The 22,932-nt window shown below is 40.2% G+C and overlaps 1 protein-coding gene across 1 annotated transcript in view; it reads left to right on the forward strand.

Moving 5' to 3' along the window:
* Positions 1-22,932, forward strand: part of LOC124556750 (synaptic vesicle glycoprotein 2B-like) — a 267,673-nt gene that overhangs the window by 197,929 nt on the left and 46,812 nt on the right. Inside the window, exon 8 of the mRNA XM_047130748.1 lies at positions 7,927-8,015. Within this exon, the coding sequence (XP_046986704.1) occupies positions 7,927-8,015 (89 nt within the window). The remainder of the gene's footprint in view (positions 1-7,926; positions 8,016-22,932) is intronic.

The raw sequence follows: 22,932 nt of genomic DNA on the forward strand, positions 1-22,932 counted from the left end.
GCTTCAAAGTTGAAACGTATCATTCAAGTTATGGGTATGCAAATTTGTTTGTGTTGATACATACCATGGATCACACATGTGGTATATAAGTATAAAGTGTAAATTTTGCAAGTAGAGACTACATGGTAAAAACCACATATGAAACTAAAAGCTAGTACCAAACATGTGAAGCCTGCAAGGGTGGCCTTGCCTGTTGCGGCAATGGCTGGTCTTCCTGAGAGGTCCGGACAAGTGCAGAGTGTGGGATTGCTTGTCATTGGGAGCTCCAGTGTTAGGCGGATGATGGAGCCCCTTAGGGATATGGTAGCTAAGGACAGGAAGAAAGCCAATGTGCACTCCATGTGCATATCAGCGGGAGTCATCCAAGATGTGGAAAGGATCCTTCCAGATGCCATGGAGGGTACAGGGTGCAGCCAACTGCAGGTGGTTGCTCATGTCGGCACTAATGACATGTGTCGCTATGGATCGGAAGAGATTCTCTCTGGTTTCCGGCGGCTATCTGAGTTGGTGAAGACAGCCAGTCTTGCTAGCAAAATGAAGGCAGAGCTCATGATCTGCAGCATCATCGACAGGACTGATTGCGGATCTTTGGTACAGACCCAAGTGGAGAGTCTGAATCAGAGGCTCAGATGGTTCTGCGACTGTGTAGGCTGCAGATTCCTCGACTTGCGCCCTGGAGTGGTAGGATTTCGGGTTCTGCTAAATAGGTCTGGTCTCCACTACACACAGGAAGTGGCTACACAGGTAGCAGGGGTTGCTTGGTGTGGACTGGGCGGTTTTTTAGGTTAGAGAGTCTCGAGAAAAATCAGAAAGGGCTCCAGTTCCAAAGGGTACAGGGCAAAGAAATCACAAGAATTGACCAAGCAACAGTTGGTATTGTAGTTGTAAATTGTCGTAGCTGTGTTAGAAAAGTACCAGAGCTTCAAGTGCTGATAGAAAGCACTAAAGCTGAAATCATTATAGGAACAGAAAGCTGGCTAAAGATAGAGATAAATTGTGCCAAAATTTTTACAGAGGTGCAAACCGTGTTCAGAAAGGATAGATTGAATAATGTAGGTGGTGGTGTGTTTGTGTCTGTTGGTAGTAGTTTATCTTGTAGTGAAGTTGAAATACATAGTTCCTGCGAATTACTCTGGGTATAGGTTATACTCAACAGCCATACCAAAATAATAATTGGCTCCTTCTACCGCCCCCCTGACTCAGATGATATAATAGCTGAACAGTTCAAAGAAACTTGAATCTCATTACATATAAGTACTCCACTCATACAGTTATAATTGGTGGAGACTTCAATCTACCCTCGTTTTGTTGGCAAAAATGCATGTTCAAAGCTGGTGGTAGACAGAAAACATCTTTCAAAATTGTACTAAATGCTTTCTCTGAGAATTACTTTGAACACTTAGTTCATGAGCCCACATGTATTGTAAATGGTTGCGAAAACACAATTGACCTCTTAGCCACAAATAATCCTGATCTAATAGAGAGTGTCATGATGGATACAGGGATTAGTGAACACAGGGCCATTGTAGTGAGGCTCAAAACCATATCAACCAAAACCACTAAAAATAAACACAAAATATATCTGTTTAAAACAGCAGATAAAAATCGCTTGATGCGTTCCTAAGAGAGAGTCTCCATTCCTTCCAAGCTAATTATGTAAGTGTAGACCAGATATGGCTCAAATTCAAAGATACAGTATCGACAGCAATAGATAGATTAATACCGCATAAGTTAATAGGAGATGGGACTGATCCACCATGGCACACTAAACACGTCAGAACATTGTTGCAGAAGCAACGAAAAAAGCATGCCAAATTCAGAAGAACGCAAAATCCCCAAGATTGGCTAAGTTTCACGGAAGCTCGAAATTTACTGTGGACATCAATGCGAGATGCTTTTAATAGTTTCCACAATGAAACATTGTCTCAAAATATGGTAGAAAACCCAAAGAGATTCTGGTCATATGTAAAGTACACCAGTGGCAAAAAACAGTCAATACCATCACTGCACAATAGCAATGGAAATGTTACCAACGATGGCGCCACTAAAGCGGAGTTACTAAATACAGTTTTCCGTAATTCCTTCACAAAAGAAGATGAAGTAAATATTCCAAAATTTGAAACCAGAACATCTGTTAGAATGAGTGACATAAAAGTAGATATCTTAGGTGTTGCAAAACAACTCAAATCACTTAAGAAAGGAAAGTCTTCTGGTCCAGATGGTATACCAATCAGGTTCCTTTCAGAGTATGCAGAAACAATAGCGCCCTTCTTAGCAATCATATACAACCGCTCACTTGATGAAAGGTCTGTTCCTAAAGACTGGAAAGTAGCACAGGTCACACCATTATTCAAGAAAGGAAATAGGAGTAACCCATTGAATTACAGACCCATATCAGTGACCTCAATTTGCAGTAGGATTTTGGAGCATATACTGTACTTGAACATTATGAATCACCTTGAAGAAAATGACTTATTGATACATAACCAATATGGATTCAGAAAATATCATTCTTGTGCAACACAGCACAGCACATCACATGAAGTAATAAGTGCTGTCGACAAGGGATCTCAGATTAACACCTAGATCATTTATGTAAATCAGGAACAGCAGAGGGCCTATGACACTACCTTGTGGAACGCCAAATATCACTTCTTTTCTACTCGATGATTTACCATCCATCACTATGAACTGTGATCTCTCTGAGCACAGTTCATAGTGATGGATGGTAAATCATCGAGTAGAAAAGAAGTGATATTTGGCGTTCCACAAGGTAGTGTCATAGGCCCTCTGCTGTTCCTGATTTACATAAATGATCTAGGTGTTAATCTGAGCAGCCCCCTTAGATTGTTTGCAGATGATGCTGTAATTTACTGTCTTGTAAAATCATCAGACGATCAATTCCAATTACAAAATGATGTAGAGAGAATTTCTGTATGGTGCAAAAAGTGGCAATTGCCACTAAACAAAGAAAATTGCGAGGTCATCCACATGGGTACTAAAAGAAATCTGATAAATTTTGGGTGTACGATAAATCACACAAATCTAAGGGCTGTCAATTCGACTAAATACCTAGGAATTACAATTACGAGCAACTTAAATTGGAAAGACCACATAGATAATATTGTGGGGAAGGTAAAACAAAGACTGCTCTTTGTTGACATAAGACTTAGAAGATGCGACAAACCCACTAAGAGACAGCCTACATTACACTTGTCTGTCCTCTGCTGGAATATTGCTGCACATTGTGGGATCCTTACCAGGTGTGGTTGACGGAGGACATAGAAAAAGTGCAAATAAGGGCAGCTCGTTTCATGTTATCATGCAATAGGGGTGAGAGTGTCAATGATATGATACATGAGTTGGGGTGGCAGTCATTGAAACAAAGGTGGTTTTCTTTGCAGCTAGATCTGTTTACAAAATTTCAGTCACCAACTTTCTTTTCCAAATGCGAAAATATTTTGTTGACACCCAGCCACATAGAGAGAAATGATCATAATAATAAAATAAAAGAAATCGGAGCTCAGACAGAAAGATTTAGGTGTTCCTTTTTCCCATGCGCCATTTGAGAGTGTAATGGTAGAGAAGTAGTATGAAAATGGTTCAATGAACCATCTGCCAGGCACTTAAGTGTGAACTGCAGAGTAACCATGTAGATGTAGATGTAGATGTAGATGAAGTTTCATTTTCTGGCATATGAATACAACTTATTTAAAATAAAAATGTCATTGACCTAATGCTAATGCTATTTCCTTTAGCAAAAATAATATAAATTGTTGCCATCTGTATATCAAGAGCTCATGTTCCATCAAACATATATAAACTCAAAATACTGGTATACCAACAAAAACCTACTGCTAATTTTGTTGCAGTAAATGGCTTTAAAGCATAAATTTGTTTCCCTTATTTAGGGTAAGACGAATAGGAAATGTATATGTTCAAGTTTTTTTTTTTCATTTTTTGCTGCAATACATGAAGCAAAATACAGAAAAACATAAGGTAAAACATAATGCTTCAGTCTGTTGTCATTACTAATAAATGCATAAAATGCAGAAAAGAGAAAAAAATAATATACATTCTAGTGACATGTCAACAATTTCATGAGAGTGCACACACACAAGGCTCTTACACTACTAGATTCTTAGGAATTACAGTGGATAATGAGTTACTATGGAAACAGCAAATTAACTCCGTATGTAAAAAACTCTCCATCCAACCAGGCCTTGGAAGGTCCAACTGTATCAACTGTCCAACATATCATCCTCATCTGATAGGCATCACTGATATGGAGGGGCATGTGGCCAGCACACTGCTCTGCTGGCCCTTGCCAGTTTTCATGATGACAGCCACTGCTTCTCAATCAAGTAGCTCCTCAGTTGTCCTCACAAGGGCTGAGTTCACCTGCTTGCCAACAATGCTCAGCAGATCCTGACAGTCACTCATCCAAGAGCTAGCCAAGCTTGACAGAGTTAAACTTTAGTGATCTGAGAGAAACCAGTGTTACCACTGTGGCAGTGCTGTTGGCTGTAAGAAACTTAGCTCCATAATATTCATAATGAAGCAGCTACACAATATGCAGACAAATAGATTCTATGCACAGTATACCGTGGACTCTTTGAATCAAACCAGCATTATGGGGTGACAGTTTCGGGAAACTCTAATAGTCAAGCAAGGAAGAGAGTGTTCACATTACAAAAGAAAGCAATTAGGATTATTTTAAGAAGAAAGGCTTCTGAAATATGTAGAAACTGCCTCAAAAATCTAGGCGTTGTAACCTTTACATCTTTGTACATACATATTACAATAATATGCATGACAAAAGATTGACAATAATATACATGACAAAACATAGTTCAGAGTGGATTACAAATGCTAATGTACAGACCCACGACACACAGAGGAAGAACAGTATGCAATGCATATTCTGAAAATGCTTGAAAAAGGACCCCAGTACTTGGATCAAGCTACTAAGAAGACTGTTAAAAACCTACTTTATAGTATATATTATCCTAACTTTCTAAAGAAGCTCAAAGACTATCTGATGGAAAATGAATTTTACATTGTTAAAGAGTATCTACTAAAGGAGTTTAACCAGAATGGTTGCTCTTTAGAAATAAGTGGTATTGAATGTTGTCTGTTTTTGATGTGACTTACATTACATGTACTTTTATTTACACATTTTAATCCTAAATGATCAAATAAAATTCATTTCATCAATGCATTAACCACCTCCCTACACAAAATACAACTGCACCCTGGGTAAATATGAAACTGAATGTTGAATTTGTGTCATATCCACATAGATTGAAAATGTTGTTATAATATATCTGAGTTCAGTCATTGTAACTAGTACACTACAGCATGTTTGCTACAAGGGCTTGTATTTTTACAAAAAAGTATATGACCCAGAATACATTGTGAGCCATATTGTTTTTAAAAAAAAGTTCAAATGTGTGTGAAATCTTATGTGACTTAACTGCTAAGGTCATTAGTCCCTAAGCTTACACACTACATAACCTAAATTATCCTAAGGACAAACACACACACCCATGCCCGAGGGAGGACTCGAACCTCCACTGGGACCAGCCACACAGTCCATGACTGCAGTGCCTTAGACCACTTGGCTAATCTGCATGGATTATTGTTTCAAAACCATGCTCTTTAAAATTGTGTTCTTACCTGTAAATTCTGCAGAATTTCTACAGAAACAATTTTCAATACTCTAGTACTTCTCTTAAAACTTTTCACCCTTTTCTCATATAGAATTAACATAGAAGTCCCATGTCCAAAAAAATTACAGGAATGCAGCCAGATGACATCTTTGACAACCACTGGTGTTTTGACAGATGCACATTCTGTCATTTTCAAGGCACAAAAACTGAAAGGAAGTACTGTGCAAGGGAGCTTAAAACATTGGTATGCAGAGCATTTATGGAAAGATGAAACACACACACACACACACACACACACACACACACACACACACACACTATGTAAACACTACTGCCAACATACAATGAAAGATGACTGACATCAGAATTTATCAACAGTGAATATTAATAATCAATGGATGAGATAGCATTAAGTCTGTCGCTCTGTATTTTGACAAGAGAGAAAGCAGAATTTCTCACAGAACTTAAGCAAAAGCTTCCATCTCTATTCATAAGGTTACTTGCTAATTTAATTTCAACTGCTTTCTTAATAACAATATCCCTATACTGGAAGTGCTTGCCATAATCTCCATGTTGTATAGCATAGGATGACTGGTGCCAAGGCAATTTTCTGCACGAGCATATTTGCTTACTTTTTGTAAGTGTATGTGATGCTTATGCTCAGTACATCAGTCCTCCATAGCACTGATGGTCTGACTAACATATAATATGCCACAACTGCAAGGATTATGAGAGATACCCACTTTACGCAAACCAAGATCATCTTTTATCGATCCTAACAGAACCCTAATCTTAGATGGTGGTCAAAAAACACATCTGAGATTAGGCCCCTTTTAGAATCTATGAAGGGTAAAGAATGAAGGATGATTTTGGTTTGTGTAAGGCAGGTGTCTGTTTTATTCCTTGCGGTTGTGGCATGTCAGATATTGGTCAGACCATCAGGACTGTGGAGGACCAATGTACTGAGCATAAAGGTCACACATGTTTACAGCAGCTAAGAAAATCTGCTATTGCTCAACACTACCTTGGCACTGGTCATACTTCTGCTGTCAGTTATTTTTGGTAGTGTAGTGGTGCTTAGAGAGAGAGAGAGAGAGAGAGAGAGAGAGAGAGAGAGAGAGAGAGAGAGAGAGAGAGAGAGAGAGAGACGGAGGGGGGGAGTGTGTGTGTGTGTGTGTGTGTGTGTGTGTGTGTGTGTGTGTGTGTGTGTGTGTGTGTGTGTGTTTTACTTCTTGGAAGTGCTCTGCAATCCAAGGTTTTAAAGTCCTTTGCACAGTGTTTTGGTGGTTAGTGTTTAACATCCCGTCGACAACGAGGTCATTAGAGACGGAGTGCAAGCTCGGGTTAGGGAAGGAGTGGGAAGGAAATCGGCCGTGCCCTTTCAAAGGAACCATCCCGGCATTTGCCTGAAACGATTTAGGGAAATCACAGAAAACCTAAATCAGGATGGCTGGAGACGGGATTGAACCGTCGTTCTCCCGAATGCGAGTCCAGTGTGCTAACCACTGCGCCACCTTGCTCGGTCACAATGTTTCCTTTCTGCTTTTGTGCATTCAAAATGACAGAGTGTGTACTTGTCCAAACTTCAGCAGTTGTTGAAGACATGACCCAGCTGCATTCCTCTAGTATATGCCAGGAGAAACTCAGGTTTCGTAAAAGTGCCATATTTATTGCATAGCTACTACATCTGGGTTACATATACACTTAATAAAAATAAATTCCGAGTAGCAATTCAATGCATAGTTATTTCCTGCACAGTGTGTTTTCAGTTCTGTAAGGTTATATAATTGTACTATTTTAAGGAACATTGCTGCTCACCATATAGCAGAGATGCTGAGTTGCAGATAGGCACAACAAAAAGAGTCTCACAAGTAAAGCTTTCAGCTGTTAAGGCCTTCATCAACAATATGCAGACTGCAGTCTCAGCCTGAGACTGCAGTCTCAGGCTGAGACTGCTGTCATGTGTGTGAGTTGTGTGTGTGTGTGTGCTGTCATGTGTGTGAGTTGTGTGTGTGTGTGTGTGTGTGTGTGTGTGTGTGTGTGTGTGTGTGTGTGTGTGTGTGTGTGAATATGTCTGTCTATTGTTGACAAAGGCCATAACCACCAAAAACTATAATTTTGAGAGTCTTTTTGTTGTGCCTATCTGCGACTGAGCATCTCCGCTACATGGTGAGTAGCAACTTTCCTACTCATAATATTGTTACATTGCATCCTGTATTTTCCATTGTTTGATTGTACTATTTCTTTCTTTCAGTTTTGGAATTCCTTCCTTCAGTTGTTTGTGTACCCTCATCGTAGATTGACAGCAGTGCTTGTCATTTTGTGGTTTACTGTTTCATTTGGGTGAGTTCATAGTGTAACAGGAGTCTAAATTCTTATCATATTTTCTATGGATGAATTTCATATATATTTCCTATATGATGTCCTAGAATTATACATGTTTCAGTTTGATGAACATATAAATCTGACTCAATGTTTTTGTACATTGTTGCTCATAACTTTGCTCTGCAATGTTTCAAAAATATTAACATGCACATGGGTTACACCCTAAACAAACAAAAACTTGACATATAAGTACCACAAATGGCAGTCAAAAAGGTTAAAATACCTTGCTGATATATTGATTTCCTTTGTTTTGATGGTTATCAGCGAAAAAGCTATGCCTTGTAAATGTTACTGTAAAAGTAAGATAATTGGTAAATCCTAGAATTAACCAATGAAACCTAAAATTTACCATTGCAGTGTGGTAAAAGTCCAAAATTTCTCATTACATTCATAGATTTCAGACTTTTACCAAGAGACATTGTTAAACCTATGGATTTACCAGTGCTAACTGGAACAAGCTGGGTCGAAGACTCCCGCCTCTGTTGTGCAGGTTCAGCCAAGTTTCATTGTTGCCAATTTTGCATTCAGATAAGTTTCTTTGTTGGCAATTATGAGGTCTCAGTCCACTCACTGCTATGTAGTTTCAGTCAGTGTTGAGCACCGTGTGTACAGTCATCTTTGCGACTCATTTTAGTGGTCTTTTTCCTGCAGCTTCGCATCAGAATGAGTGATGTTATGCGTAACAGATTTTATGAACTTTTAAGTGAATCAGTGAATAAGAAGAAGGACAACAATTTTTATGTAACTGCTGAGTAGTATAATATTCTGTTATGTAAAGTGAAAAATGCAGAAATCGTTCCTGATGAAAAATCTGTTCACTACAGACATTTGAATTGGAGGTGAAGAGAAACTCATAGCACTGGTGTCTACTGGACAATAAAAAATTTGTTATTATGTTCATTTTGATGAACTGTTTAATGTACTATATGAAACCCACATTGCTATAGTACACGGATGATTGTGGAACTGAATCGTAAATACAAGAATGTGACTACTGAATGAATCATTTCTTATTTGAGATTGTGTGAACCATTTCAGAAAAATGCTTATGTAAATCATCTTCCATATAATTTGAAATGCCACAATAGTCAGCCTTGTTGTAACAAAAATTAATGTTCACAAGGTAACAGTTTTTACAAAAATTTTCACTAATATGGAATATTGCTTATTATAATCACATTGGAATGTAATAATGTTCAAAACACATAAATTTACAATAAATACAAACTATTTCAATAAATCGCTAAGCTGATTTTTTTTAATGAATATGGTTTTACTAGTTGGTATGGGTACGTCCTAAGATTCACCAACGTCTCTTGGTAAAAGATCGAAATCTAGGCATATAATAAAAAACTTCAGACTTGTACCACACTGTGATTGTAAGTCTTGGGTTTCACCAGTTAACTCTAGGATTTACCAATCATCTTACTTTTACAATGACATACACACAAATAAAATGTATGTTGAATGACTTGTTACATGATATGTTCTATTATCAGAAATTGTATATAGAAGTAATATATACAACTTGCACCAATTTCTGCAATTATTTGTTTCCATACAATGGTGACTACACCATTAGACATTAACTGTGGGGTTTTTACAATGTACAACTGATGACTAATTATGTCTCTTTATCCAGTAAGCATCTTCTTTTTGTGATGTATCCCCAGATAGTGCCTCACCCTTTACTAATATGTTATTTTCTGTCTAATTGCAAGGTTTTGCAATGACTGAATCTTTCCTAGATGTGTCACTGCTTTTGTTACAGCAAGAACAAATGTGATTTATGGAACATAGTGCTTTATGGAGAAGCATGTAAGATATGTGCAGTATAGAATATTCATAGTGCGAAACACATTGACTGAACAACAGTAATACAATTTACAGAATAGTCCAAACACCCATTTGTGACTGCTTAAATAATATCATTAGGCTCACCAGAGCACCCCAGGTGACCAACCCAGGTGGCCTCTACAAGCGGATCTGTGAACTGCATGGATGCACAGTCTCTCAAATGGCACACATCATGATTGAAGGCACACCACTCCTCCCTTCTACAGGGTGGGAAAACCACATACGTATATAAAAACACTAGGCATAGAAAAATACATGGTACAGAAAAAAATGCAGGTTACAGAAACAAAGCACTTGGTACCATAAAAAAAGGAAGCTCAGATATCTTAAGACACTGAGATATCATCAATTTCATTGCCTGCCTATGGTGGTTGCTGCAGCATGTGTCGGGCAGGCTCTGGCAAGTAGAGGCAGAAGTGATCAGGGAGCAGTTTGGCATGCTATCCCCCCTCTTGTGAGGCAGTAAGTCAGATCGGGGATGGTGTCTCCATAGCAACGTCCTTGTTGAGGTCAGCAGTTGGCACTGGAGATTTCAGCTGGGGCATCAGAGATAATGGCTGCATAGGGCCCAGCAATGGAGGCAGTGGTGGTTGTGGCATCAATTGCAGTGGGGACAGCACCAACAATGACAGTCAAGGAGTGGGGATGGAGGTAGGAACTGCAGAAAGTGATTACCAAGCAGTAACCGCAGCTGCCGTGTGAACCGGCCTTCTGCGACACAGGAACAGGTGTTGGGGATGGAGTAGGTAGTGGCTCCTCCAGAACAGACTCTGTTGTGCATGGCCACAGTCGGTCAAAGTGACAAGACATCTGCCTGACAGGAGTGCGGATGACTCACAGGCGTCAGCCCCAGTGACACTCAATGAAGGCAGGAACTCAGTTTGGTCAATGGCTGAAATCATGAGCCGAGACAGGTGCATTTGACCAGAGTTGATGTGAAGCCAATGATGCCAGTGGATGCAGGAGGTGAAGGAGGATCTGTCACTGGCACCCATGAAGCAGCTCTGCCACACTCTTGTCCCCCACCAGAGTGAAACGATATGAACTCAAAAAACTCTTTAAAGCAGCTTCAGAGGACCTGGCAGACACATACTCCCACATTTGAGTTTCAAATGTCCAAACCAAGCATTTGGCCTCATCATTAGATTGAGGATGAAGTGGGGTGGCTGTGGTAAACACTACTAGTCTGACAAAAAGATGAAAATTGGGGTCCGTAATCAGTAACCATGTTATATGGATGTTCCTCAATTGCAGCAATCTTAGACAGGGCCAAAATAGTGGCTGCCATGGATGTGGATGGACAATGTGCCTCATAGGGAACCTTGGAATAGCCATCCAATACAATGAGTGAATACTGATTTAAGAAGGGCCAGCAATATTGACATGTAGTCACTGCCACGGGGACTACGGTGTTAGGCAGGGGATAAAGACACCCACGGGGCCACCTGTTGCTGAACACAGTGAGTGGAACTGGCGGTAAGCCATGTAATGTCCCAGTCTATGCTGGACCAACACACATGCCGACAGGCCATAGCTTTGATGCAATGACCAACATGCAGAAGCCACAATACATTATGACATAAGTAAGCTGGAGTCACAATCTGGAGAGCAACATCCACCATAGCTAAGAAAAGAGCCTTGTTAAACACAGAAATGCAGTGCTGGAGGAAGAAGTAATTACACAAGGGATACAAGGCACAGCCTGAGGGTTTTCCAGCCAACTGTGCTGCACAAAAGAGAGGACATGACAAAGTGCAGCGTCTGCAGTGACAGCCAATGCTATCGTGGCACTAATGAAGGGGAAACCATTGACCACATTCTGGTCCTCAGTACATAAATAGAAACAAAGCAACTCATCCTTTTTAAAGGCTGGGTCTGTCCTGACTTGGAGGCAATATAAGGCCTCAGCTTTGGTGGGTTGTGCCATCGACTGGTAATGGAGCTGATAATGATAATGGGAGTGCAAGAGAGCCCATCGCTCCAAACGATGCACTGCCTTGCCTAGCACAGAAGCCAAAGGGTTGAAAACAGCAACCAATAGCCTGTGATCCATGATTAAATGGAACTTAGAACCGTAGAAGAAGACATGAAATTTCTTGATGGCTAAAGCTACCTTTTCAATATGAGAATTCTGCTGCTGATTGCGAGTTAAAGTCTCGGAAGCATAAGCAACATTTTGTTCAGACACATTGACATATCTGTGCACCAAGACTGCACCATGATTGTAATGAGAGGCATCTGTAGCCAACACAAGATGCTGACTCCACTCAAAAGTGGTTGGAAATGGTGCAGATTGAAGCTTATATTTAAGGAAAGGGAACACTCGATCACAAGCTGGGGACCAGGAAAAAGGCGTGTTTTTACCCAAAAGTGCATGCAGGAGTTGAGGAAGAGTGGATGCGTCCAGCAAAAACTTATGGTGGTAATCCACTTTACCTATAAATGTTTGCTGGCCTTAACAGAGGTCAGCTGTGGCAAAGCCGCAATCAAATCAACATGGTGATGCAACAGGTTGACTTCTGTGTGAGAAATGTCAAAACCTAGGTATTCAATTGACAGCTGAAAAAAATTGAGATTTGGCAAGATTATTCTTGAGAACCACAGACTGCAAAACAGAAAACAATGCTACGAGACTGCTAAGGTGGTCTTCAGTGGAAGAACACTAAACAGTGCTATTGTCAAGGTAACTGATGCAGCTGGGCACAGAGGCTGTCAACTGTTCTAAAAAATGCTGAAAATTCTGAGCATTCTAGTGATGCCAAAAGGCAAGCATTGATACTGATATAGGTTGAAAGGTGTATTGACAATGAGAAGGTGGCTAGCGACCTCATCCTAGGGGAGTTGGAGGTACACTTCTGACAAGTCAGTCTCGGAAAAGTAGTGGCCACTTGGTAATTTTTGAGCAGCTTGTCAGGACAGAGCAAAGGATCTATCCTGGACTGTGAATTAATCATAACACTGAAGTCACCACAGAGGCATAGCTTACTTGTTGGCTTCTTAACGATGACCAGTGGTGTAGCTCTTCACAGGAAGAAATAGACCAAATGACATTGAGCGATGTCAAATTGTGTAATTGAACCTTGACAGAGTCACTCAATATGACAGGTGCCTGCCGTGCCCAGACTCTTTCATGCCTGAAAACCAGCAGCAAAACCAAGCCAAGGGGAAAACAGAGATGAAAACTCAGAGCAGAGGGACTCCAGTTGCTGATACAAAACTTGATCCGACAATAACATTGCCTCAGTGGTAATGGAGAAACCAAAAGTATTAAACACATATAACCCAAAAAGGTCTGCAATATGGGAATGATCCACAACAAGGAAGGTGAGAGGGAGAACAACAGATTTTTAAAAGACAGGAGTGGAGAACTTATGTAGGATTAAGATCTGCTGTTTATTGTAGCTAACCAACTTCTGTGAAACCTGTGTGAATGAAGGAGAGCCCAAGTCCACATATCTTTGTGCATTTACTAAAATCAGTTCAGCTGATTCAATGATAATCTGGCTGGATCTTAAAAAGGAGCAAGTTGGCACAACAACTGATAAATGCACAGCAAAAGCCAGCAAAGAAAGAAAGCCCTATACAGGTTGGCATCACCCACACTAAAAATCTGGAAATGCTGGAGTAACCATGTCTTGTAGAAGTCCCAATCTTCAGCTGATTCATCATATGTCACTTGCATTTTTAGCAGTTTATTAAACACACATAAGTCAATAACCAATTTGTTCAGGGAGATGGTCATTGTAGAGACTCTGTTTCTGTCCATCAGTACTATTGTGTCTGCCACATTGAAGATGGGCTACACACCGATGTGATGTGGCCTTTCATTCAACACTTGTTGCAAACTGGCCAATCTTAGGGTATGGAGCATGCTTATGTTGGACAAAGCAGTAGGGGCAAGATGGAAGGGGGGCACATGGCTGCTATTGTACCATGGCCTGTTGGTGCTGTGGCGATAACCAACTCTGTCCCATGGACGAAGGTCATACTGCTGCAACAGCTTCCCCATCATCCCAAACACTTGCAGTGTTCCTAACAAGGGTTGACTGAGCAACATCCGATATCCAATACCTCCCCTCCCCCCCCCCCCCCCTCCCACCTGCCATGCAACAAACTAGCAATCTGATTGCTTGCAGCCTGTCACACTTCAAAGGACTGTGCTATACTGAGCACATCCGTAAGTGTCAGATTCTCACACTGAAGTGCTTTTTTGTGGACTTCCCTATCCACAACCAGACAAATAAATAATAACATTACACACCATGTGATTGGTGTAGGGTTTGTGATGGGTACTAGTGATAAATTTACAACAATGGCTCAACCTGTTTAGTTCTACAGCCCAGGCTGTGTAATATTGGACTGGGTGTTTCTGACAATGATAAAATTCTACAAACATCACATTAATATGCATTCTGTCACAGTAATATGTTGAGAGAAGCTAGCACATTTCGTCAGATGATAGGCTGGCTGGATCTCAAAAAGGAGAAAGTTCTCACAACAACTGATAAATGCACAGTGAAAGCCAGGAAAGAAAGAAAGCCCTATTCAGGTTGGCATTGCCCATGCCAAAAATCTGGAAATGCTGGAGTAACCATGTATTGTAGAAGTTCCTGTCTTCAGCTGATTCATTATATGCCAGAAAGGGCAATGTTGTACTGACAGGAGAATAACCTGTCGCAAACGTGCAAAGGCCACCTGACTGAGAGCAGTGAGGAGAGACTACTGCTGTTCCGCGAAAGCTTGCTGCTGGGGAATGATACATTGGAGTATTTCTTCCATCAAGATGTTTGTTGGGTCACTTAGCACTGATACTAACACATGGAGAAAATGTAAACCTCACTTATCACCAAGTTTATTACAGCAAGAACACATGCAATTTATGGAACATAGTACATTATAGAGAAACACATAAGATACAATGAAGTACAGGTGTGCATAGCACTGAATACATTGACTTTACAACAGTAATACAAGTTCCAGAATAGGCCGAGCACTCATTTGCAATCACTTAAATAATACTGTTTCCCTGCTAACTTCCCAAAGCTTGCAAGGGGCCGATCCAGGTGGCCTCTATAGGGCAGCCTGTGAACTGTATGGATAAGCAATCTCTAAAATCATCCGCATCATGAGTGAAGGCGCATCAGTTTTTTAATCCTTTATTATTATTTCCTGTTTCTGCTTTCTATCTTGTAATATTGAAATGATATATTTGATTTCTGTGGGCCACATAGTATTATGTATGGTGTTTTACATTTGAGTACTGGTAATTCCTTGAAACACTTGCCCATATACTTATATCTGGATGTTCCTGATTATTAAACACTCTTGAGTTTCAGTCAGAGATAAGTTAGGTGAAGAATAATGTTTAAGTTATGAGTAGAAGCTCTATCTGAAGGCTTTTTTTTTTTTGTTTTTTTTTTTTTTGTTTTTTTTTTTTTTTTTTTTTTTTTGATACTTTCATTTGCTGTTTTTTTTTTCTTTTTTACCAAGAATTCTTTGAAATATTTGTTTTTTGGATCGTAAATTCTGTTTTTGTAATAAATTCAAATACCATAATAGACATGTGACCAGGCTCATTCTGTACCTTACATTTTCTATGTGGAAACCTCATCCTTGGTACAATGGCATGAAACACAATCTGTGTAGAAAATTTGTCATAATAAAAGTTTGGCATTGGGTGTGTACTGCTACTGAGTAGATACAGAGAATTATTTTGTATTTTTATTGCATTTTAACGCTCTAAACATGCATTATACAAACAGATTTTAACTGACTTACTTTTAAAATTAAAACCCTTCAAAGTCAAAATATCACTCATTGCTGCATGGCCAGCATCCCTAAATGAGGGGAACGCACTGACTGACAAAAAAGTGTAGCACCAGGAAGACATGGATGAATTTCAATTAAACTTCGTACACATACACGCCATTGGTGGGTATGTAAATGATTAGAGTTGCAATTCTCTGTGACAGGTAGAATAGCCACCAGAGTGCATTAGTTTTTCATGTTTAGTGTGTTACCAGGTATATAAGGGGCATGGACAATGACAGATGCTGAGTGATCACTGTAAAGGAATGATTATACCACATACTCATGTGAGACTGCATTATCAGCAAGTGACAGAGGTTTTAAAGGGGTCCCATTGTGGGTCTCCATATGTCTGTCTGGACTAATCACGCAATTTCCAGATTTATGTGGCATTCAGATGTGAAAGTGCCATGATGTTGGACTGCATGGGAAGATATTGACAGGTATACTTTTCATCAATTTCCCGGTCGAACACATGTGATTGCCACAAGGCAGGTTTGTCTTACTGCATACCAAATGTACTGTGACCCCTTCACATCTGCATCTACCATCCAAGAATAAGTAATGTAGTCCCTAAAACATTCCATGTCATCCTGCACCATTGCTTGGAGACAAGCAGCACCTGAACTATGGAATTACCATCCCATGCATAGGCTGCCATTAACACCACAATACAAATGGCTTTGTTTGCAGTGGTTCCATGACTGGGAAGCATGGACTGTTGAAGAATAGCATTGCACTGTGTTGGGTGATAGCCACAGCTCTGCACTGACCTCAATGACCGCAGTTGGTGAGTATGATTTTGACTGTGGAGGAGAGCCCATTCTTCCAGTGTTTCAGAGAGTCACAGTGGCTTTACTCCTGATGTCATGGTGTTGAGAGCCACTGGGCATGACTTCAGGTCATGGGTGGTACTGATTGAGGGAACTCTCACAGCACAATGATATGTCGTGGACATCCTGCATCCTTGTGTGTTACTTCTCATGTGACAGTATCATGATGCCATTTTTCAAGAGGACAATACTAATCCACACATTGAATGTACCTCTATGAATGCTATGCATGATGTTGAGATACTTACACAGCTATAAAGTTTCCCAAACTGTCCTGACAGAACATGGATGGGACCACCTCAGACATCAACGCTGTTCCATCACCAAGTATCGAGGATATCAATGGCCAGTTACAACAATTGTGAGCCAGCTTGCCCCAGGAGAGGATACAATGGCTTTATGACATCTTTCCCAACCAAATCAGTGCAGACATCCATCCACGTTACAGGGGATGGCAATGTTATACTGATAAATGAGCTCATATTGCCGGTTGTTAGCAGCATCCTACTTAGTGAATGGACAATTCCACCATGGTTTGATATCAAAATTCAAAAAATGCTGGGGAAGCAGAAATAGTTTTACTCTCTGTTATAAAAGGTCTGTGGAAATCTCAACAGCCAAAACAGCAGAAATTCATGTGTCTATAAAAAGATCGGGGCAAGAAGCATACAACTTCCACCTTCATACCACAACAAATGGTCTCATCAAGAAACCATGAAAATTTTGGTCCTACACTATGTGGTTCAAAGGCTTCTATCCGGTCACTCATCAACCAGTTAGGTGCAGCAATAGAAGACAGCAAAAGGGAAGATAAAGTTTTAAATTTCACGTTTAGAAAAATCATTCATGCAGCAGGACTATACAGACATACTGTTGTTTGACCATCATACAGACTACCATATGGAGGATGTAGAAATAGGCATCCCTGGCACTGAGAAGCAACTGAAAGGGTTGAAAGGAAGTATGTCATCAGATCTACATGGAATCCCAGTTCAGTTTTACAGAGAGTGATTAGCATTGCTCCCTAACTTAACCTGCATTCATCATGAATCTCTTGCCTAGTTCATAAGTCCCAAGTGACTAGAAAGAAACATAGATGACTCCTGTACATAAGAAGCATAAAATAACAGGCCCATTAAATTAGATACCAATATTGTTAACATCTGTTTTAATAGAATTTTTGGACATATTCTGTGTTCAGATATAATAAATTTTCTTGAGACAGAAAAGCAACTGTTCATAAATCAGCGCATATTTATAAAGCATTCTGCATGTCAAACTCAGCTTGCTAATTTTTCACACAGTATCTTGCTAGCAATAGATAAAAGGCAACAGGCACATTCCATATTCCTAGTTTTCCAGAAAGCATTTCACACAGTACCCAGCTACATATTGTTAACAGACGTCCAAACCTACAGAATAGTTTCCCTGGTATGTATGTTTCTCAAAGGTTTCTTAAGTAATAGAACCCAGTATCTTTTTCTGGATGATGAGAACTTATCAGAAATAAGAGTAACATCAGGAGTTACCTAGGGAAGTGTAATAGGACTGACCATATTGTCTAAAAGATCTTATGGATAAGCTGAGTAGCAATCAGCAACTGTTTGCTGGTTATGTCATTGTGAATGGGAAATCCACTGTAGGAGATCACAGGATGATTTAGAAAGAATTTCTATTTGGTGTGATGAATGGTTGCTTGCTTTAAATGTAGAAAACTGCAAGTTAATGGAGATGAGTAGGATAAATATGCCTGTACAGTATTTAGGATGCTGCTTGCCATAGTTACATCGATTATATATCTAAGTGTAACATTACAAAGCAGTACTAGAATGAGCATATAAGTTTGGTAGTAGGGAAGGTGAATGGTTTACTTTGCTTTCTAGGGAGAATTCAAGACATGTGTGTCTCATCAGAAAGATGACCATGTATAGTACTCTAGTGTGCCCGATCTTGAGTACTGCTCACATCTTTTGGATACCCACCACTTCAGATGAAAGGAAGACAATGAAGGAATTCAGAGGCCTGCTGCTAGATTTGCGACCATGGAGGGAAGACAACATTGTTCTGAGAAACACTGTTGAGAAAATTTAGAGAACTGATATTTGTGGCTGGCTGGAGAATGTTTCTAACTACCGATGATGTACATTTTGCGTAAGGACCATAAAGACAAGATAAGAGAAATTAGGAGTCATACAGTGGCACATATACAGTTTTTTCCCACATTCCACTTGCAATTGGACAGGAAAGGCAATAGTAGTGGTACAAGGTACCCTGTGCCATGCACCATATGGTGACTTGCAGAGTATGTATGTGGATGCAGAAGTTCTTTGTAAATTTGACTCAGTTTTATAATCACTGACGTAACATCATACACCTCTCAGCACATGAAGTTTCATTTTGTTTCTTCCTCCCCTTATGGTGCTTCACTTTTCTTGTCAGCCACTGAAATTACATTAGCTACTGAATTTGTAACTAGCCAACATGGTTTTGTTTTACAGCTGTAAATGAAAACTAAAACCATGATGATGGGAATGTCTAATCAAAAGATAGGGCCTTAAGAACAATAATAAATTTATTTTTGCACATAATATGAGTTATTCAAAGCTTGAAAATTGTTAATATCTGTTACACTTCAATAAAAATGTAAAATTATGACTTTCAGAATATTTTACTAACTAATTTGTAGATATCATTCATGGAGTTTTCCTTAACACATTTATCACTGAATTTATTATTTATCATACATTTTTGCTTCCTAGTTCTGGACTATAGACCAATTTTACATTTTCCTTAACAAATCTGCCCTCATTCTCAATACTGGAATTTAAGTCACATAGTAGAAGGTACACTTGATTGATTAACTGTACATCAGAGACTCTGAAATCACCATTGAAACATTTTATTGGAATATACAAACACTCCATCTTTGATAGTGTATTGTACTGTGGGTTCCAAACAACAGTACGTCCACAATGAACCAAAGTCCATTCTTCATCCACATACAAGTCAACAATGGTTAAGAACATAAACATAAACATAAAAAAATTTTCAAATGTGTGTGAATCCCTAAGGGATCAAACTGCTGAGGTCATCGGTCCCTAAAGTTACACACTACTTAAACTAACTTACGCTAAGAATAACACACACACACACACACACACACACACACACACACACACACACACACACATATGCTCGAGGGAGGACTCGAACCTCCAGCAGGAGGGACCGTGCAATCTGTGACATGGCACCTCAAACCGCACGGCCACACCACGCAGCAAACATAAACATAGAAACAACTCAGCTGCTGATACCAGCAGTTGCTGACAATAAGTATGAACACAACATGAAAACAATTACCTGCTGCACTGTGCATATAAAGAGTAGGGCTCTGGTATATGGTATGATGGATGCTGTGCCATTTGCACCAGTCATGTGACCCACCACAAGCAACATCTGGTGGCTAGCCCACACAGATCCTGCTGGCGAAATATTCAAAATGTAGTGTGCCGGTGGCCTAGTAGCACAGACATTTCCAAGTATTCGAACAGGCTTATAGTATCCCTCCCCACTTACAGGAAGGATGTTCCACTGATGCAGGCATCGGGGTGAATTTTGAAACATGTGTCTGCATCAGATGGCATAGGCAATGGCAGCAGTGGCAGGAGTAGATACTGAGCCTGAACAGTGAGTAGGAGCATAAGGAAGCTTGGACAGTTGCTGACGGAGGAGGTGAAAGCAGTGGTGGTGGGCCTGTGGCCCTTGTTGTGGCTTGATGATGCACCTGGTCATGATGGCGTGCCATCAGCCTATCACTGGTACACAACATACAGAGGTAGTAACCTCAGTAGCTGTGGACCATAGCAGGAATCCACTTCAGCCACTGACCAAACCCATGAGCCCAGACCACAGAGCCAGGAGAGAACCATGACAAGGGACACACCAATGAGCCTTGGGGCAGGGGAGGGAGGGGGGGAGGGGGAGGCAGCATGGCAGATGCAGGAGGGTGCATGGCTGGTGACTGTGGAGCATCTCATCTGGACTCTGATCCCCAACTGGCAAAAACCTGTAGGAAGTCAAGAAGCATGTCAAGACTTCATCTGTGGAGGACTCTGTGGCATACTTCTGCATTTGAACCTTGAATGTGCAGAAGAGAAGTTATGTCTTGCCATTAGATTGGTGGTGAAAAGGAGGAGCAGTCATGTTGCAAATGTCTTGATGCAGACACAAACTGTGAACCATCATCCATCACAAACATATATACAGTAATCCTTCAATAGGAGACATGTTGGAGAGGACCTGAGGCATAGCCGTGACTGACATTGAAGGACAGCAGATAACATATGGAAATTGAGAGAAAGCATTGACAGTCAACAACCATCAAGAATTGAGGAAGGATCCCATGAAATCAACATGGACACATTCCCACATATGCTACAGTGTGAGCCACGGGGAGAGCATTGCAGCACCGCCAGTCGGGTAGCAGACTGAGAACAGGTCATAACAAGATGTTCAATGTCCCCATTGATGCTGGGGCAAAACATATGTTGACAAGCCAGTAACTTGGTATGTTAGACCCCTCCTCCCCCCCCCCCCCCCCCCTGTGCACACACACACACACACACACACACACACACACACACACACACACACACACACACACACACACACACACACATAATGTCCCTGATGCAGGAGCTGAAACACATCCCGCTGTAGGGTGGCCGTGATCACAATCCTAGGCAACAACCCATTTGTTATTAAGAGAATAACACTATCAAATACCGAAAGGTGGCAACAAAGGGCAAAATAGCTATGCAAGGGCTCAGAAACTTGCACTGAGGCCTGTCCAGCCAACCAGGCTGAATGAGATGAACAACTTGATGCAAAACCAGATCAGCAATAACAGGAGCTGAGATCCAGTAACCCTTAATAGGAAGCCCTTCCACTTTATGTTGTGCCTCAATATCTAAGTGTATACAAAGGAGTTCATCATGATGAAAAATAGGATCTGGCCTTGTCAGAAGCCTGGACAGCACACCAGTATTGGCATGTTGTGTGGCAGGCCAAAAATTTATTTCATGCTTTTAGTGAGACAAAAACAAGGCTCAGTGCTGGAGGCAATGTGCTGCTTTGTCAATGAATGAAGTAGAAGGATCAAAGAACAAAACAAAGGGATTGCTGCCAGAAGTGAGATGGAACTTAGATCCATACAAGAACACATGAAACTTTTTAAGGGCATAGACGATCGCAGACACTTCCTTTTCAAATTCAAAGTAGTGCTGCTGAGTGGAGTTAAGCATTTTTGACTGTAAGCTATCAGACGTTCAGAACCATTCTCATGTCAGTGTGTGAGGATGACTCCAATCCATAGTGAGAGCCGTCTGTAGCCAGAACAAGGTGGTGGCCAGGATGGAAAGTAGCCATGATCCGTAACAATAAATATTGTATGGATGTTGTCCAAAAGTGCATGTAAATTTATGGGAAACAATCTGTGCAAAAGGATCATACAAAATTTTACATTAAGTTGTTCAAATAATAATACATACAAAATTCTACAAAAAATATATACAAAGAATAATACTTGGTCATACAAGACACAGTAACACAATATTTTAAACATGTGTACTAACAGTATTGTAACTGCATAGTCTGTTTGCCCTAAGGCTTTACTTTTGTCTTCCCTGAACAGGAAGGCCTTATGTTTGCTATAATAATTCAGTAAAGATTTTACCACACTCAACAGCTGTCCATCAGATTTAAAAAATTAACAGAAACTTTAGTGGATGAATGACAGTGTTTTCAATGTTGCCTTAATATAAACATTATCAGAATTATTTATTGGCCTAAATACTCACTTACCAAGTAAAAACATTGTTCAAGTAGAAATTCCTTAAATTTTACTTTAAATCTGTTTTCATCTTCTAACTTTCTGATGTTAGCTGACAGTATGTTGTAAAGTTTTGTACCCATATGGCTCACATGCCTTTGTGTCTGTGTTCTTTTTGTTCGCTGAGTATAGAGTGCTGTGCTATATCAAGTATTGTAGTTACGCAAGACGGCATTTGTCTGAAAATCTGCAAGGTGGTCCCTAATGTTAGAACTTTAAGTTTGTTGAATAAGAGTTTGAATTGTGTCTGTGGGTAACTGTATGCTATTATTTGGATAGCCCTTTTCTGCAACAGAAAGATTTGCTTTAGACGGAAAGTGGTGGAACCCCAAAATATTATTCCATATGTTGCAAGAGGCTGAACATAGCCGAAATATGCCATCCTGGCACCCTCTACAGTACAAACATTTGCAATAATTCTAAGAGCAAAACAAGCTGAGCTAAGTTTCTGCAAAATCATGATCATTAAAATTAAGATTTTCATCTA

Source organism: Schistocerca americana, chromosome X, assembly GCF_021461395.2.
Source record: "Schistocerca americana isolate TAMUIC-IGC-003095 chromosome X, iqSchAmer2.1, whole genome shotgun sequence".
In the NCBI taxonomy this organism is placed as follows: domain Eukaryota; kingdom Metazoa; phylum Arthropoda; class Insecta; order Orthoptera; family Acrididae; genus Schistocerca; species Schistocerca americana.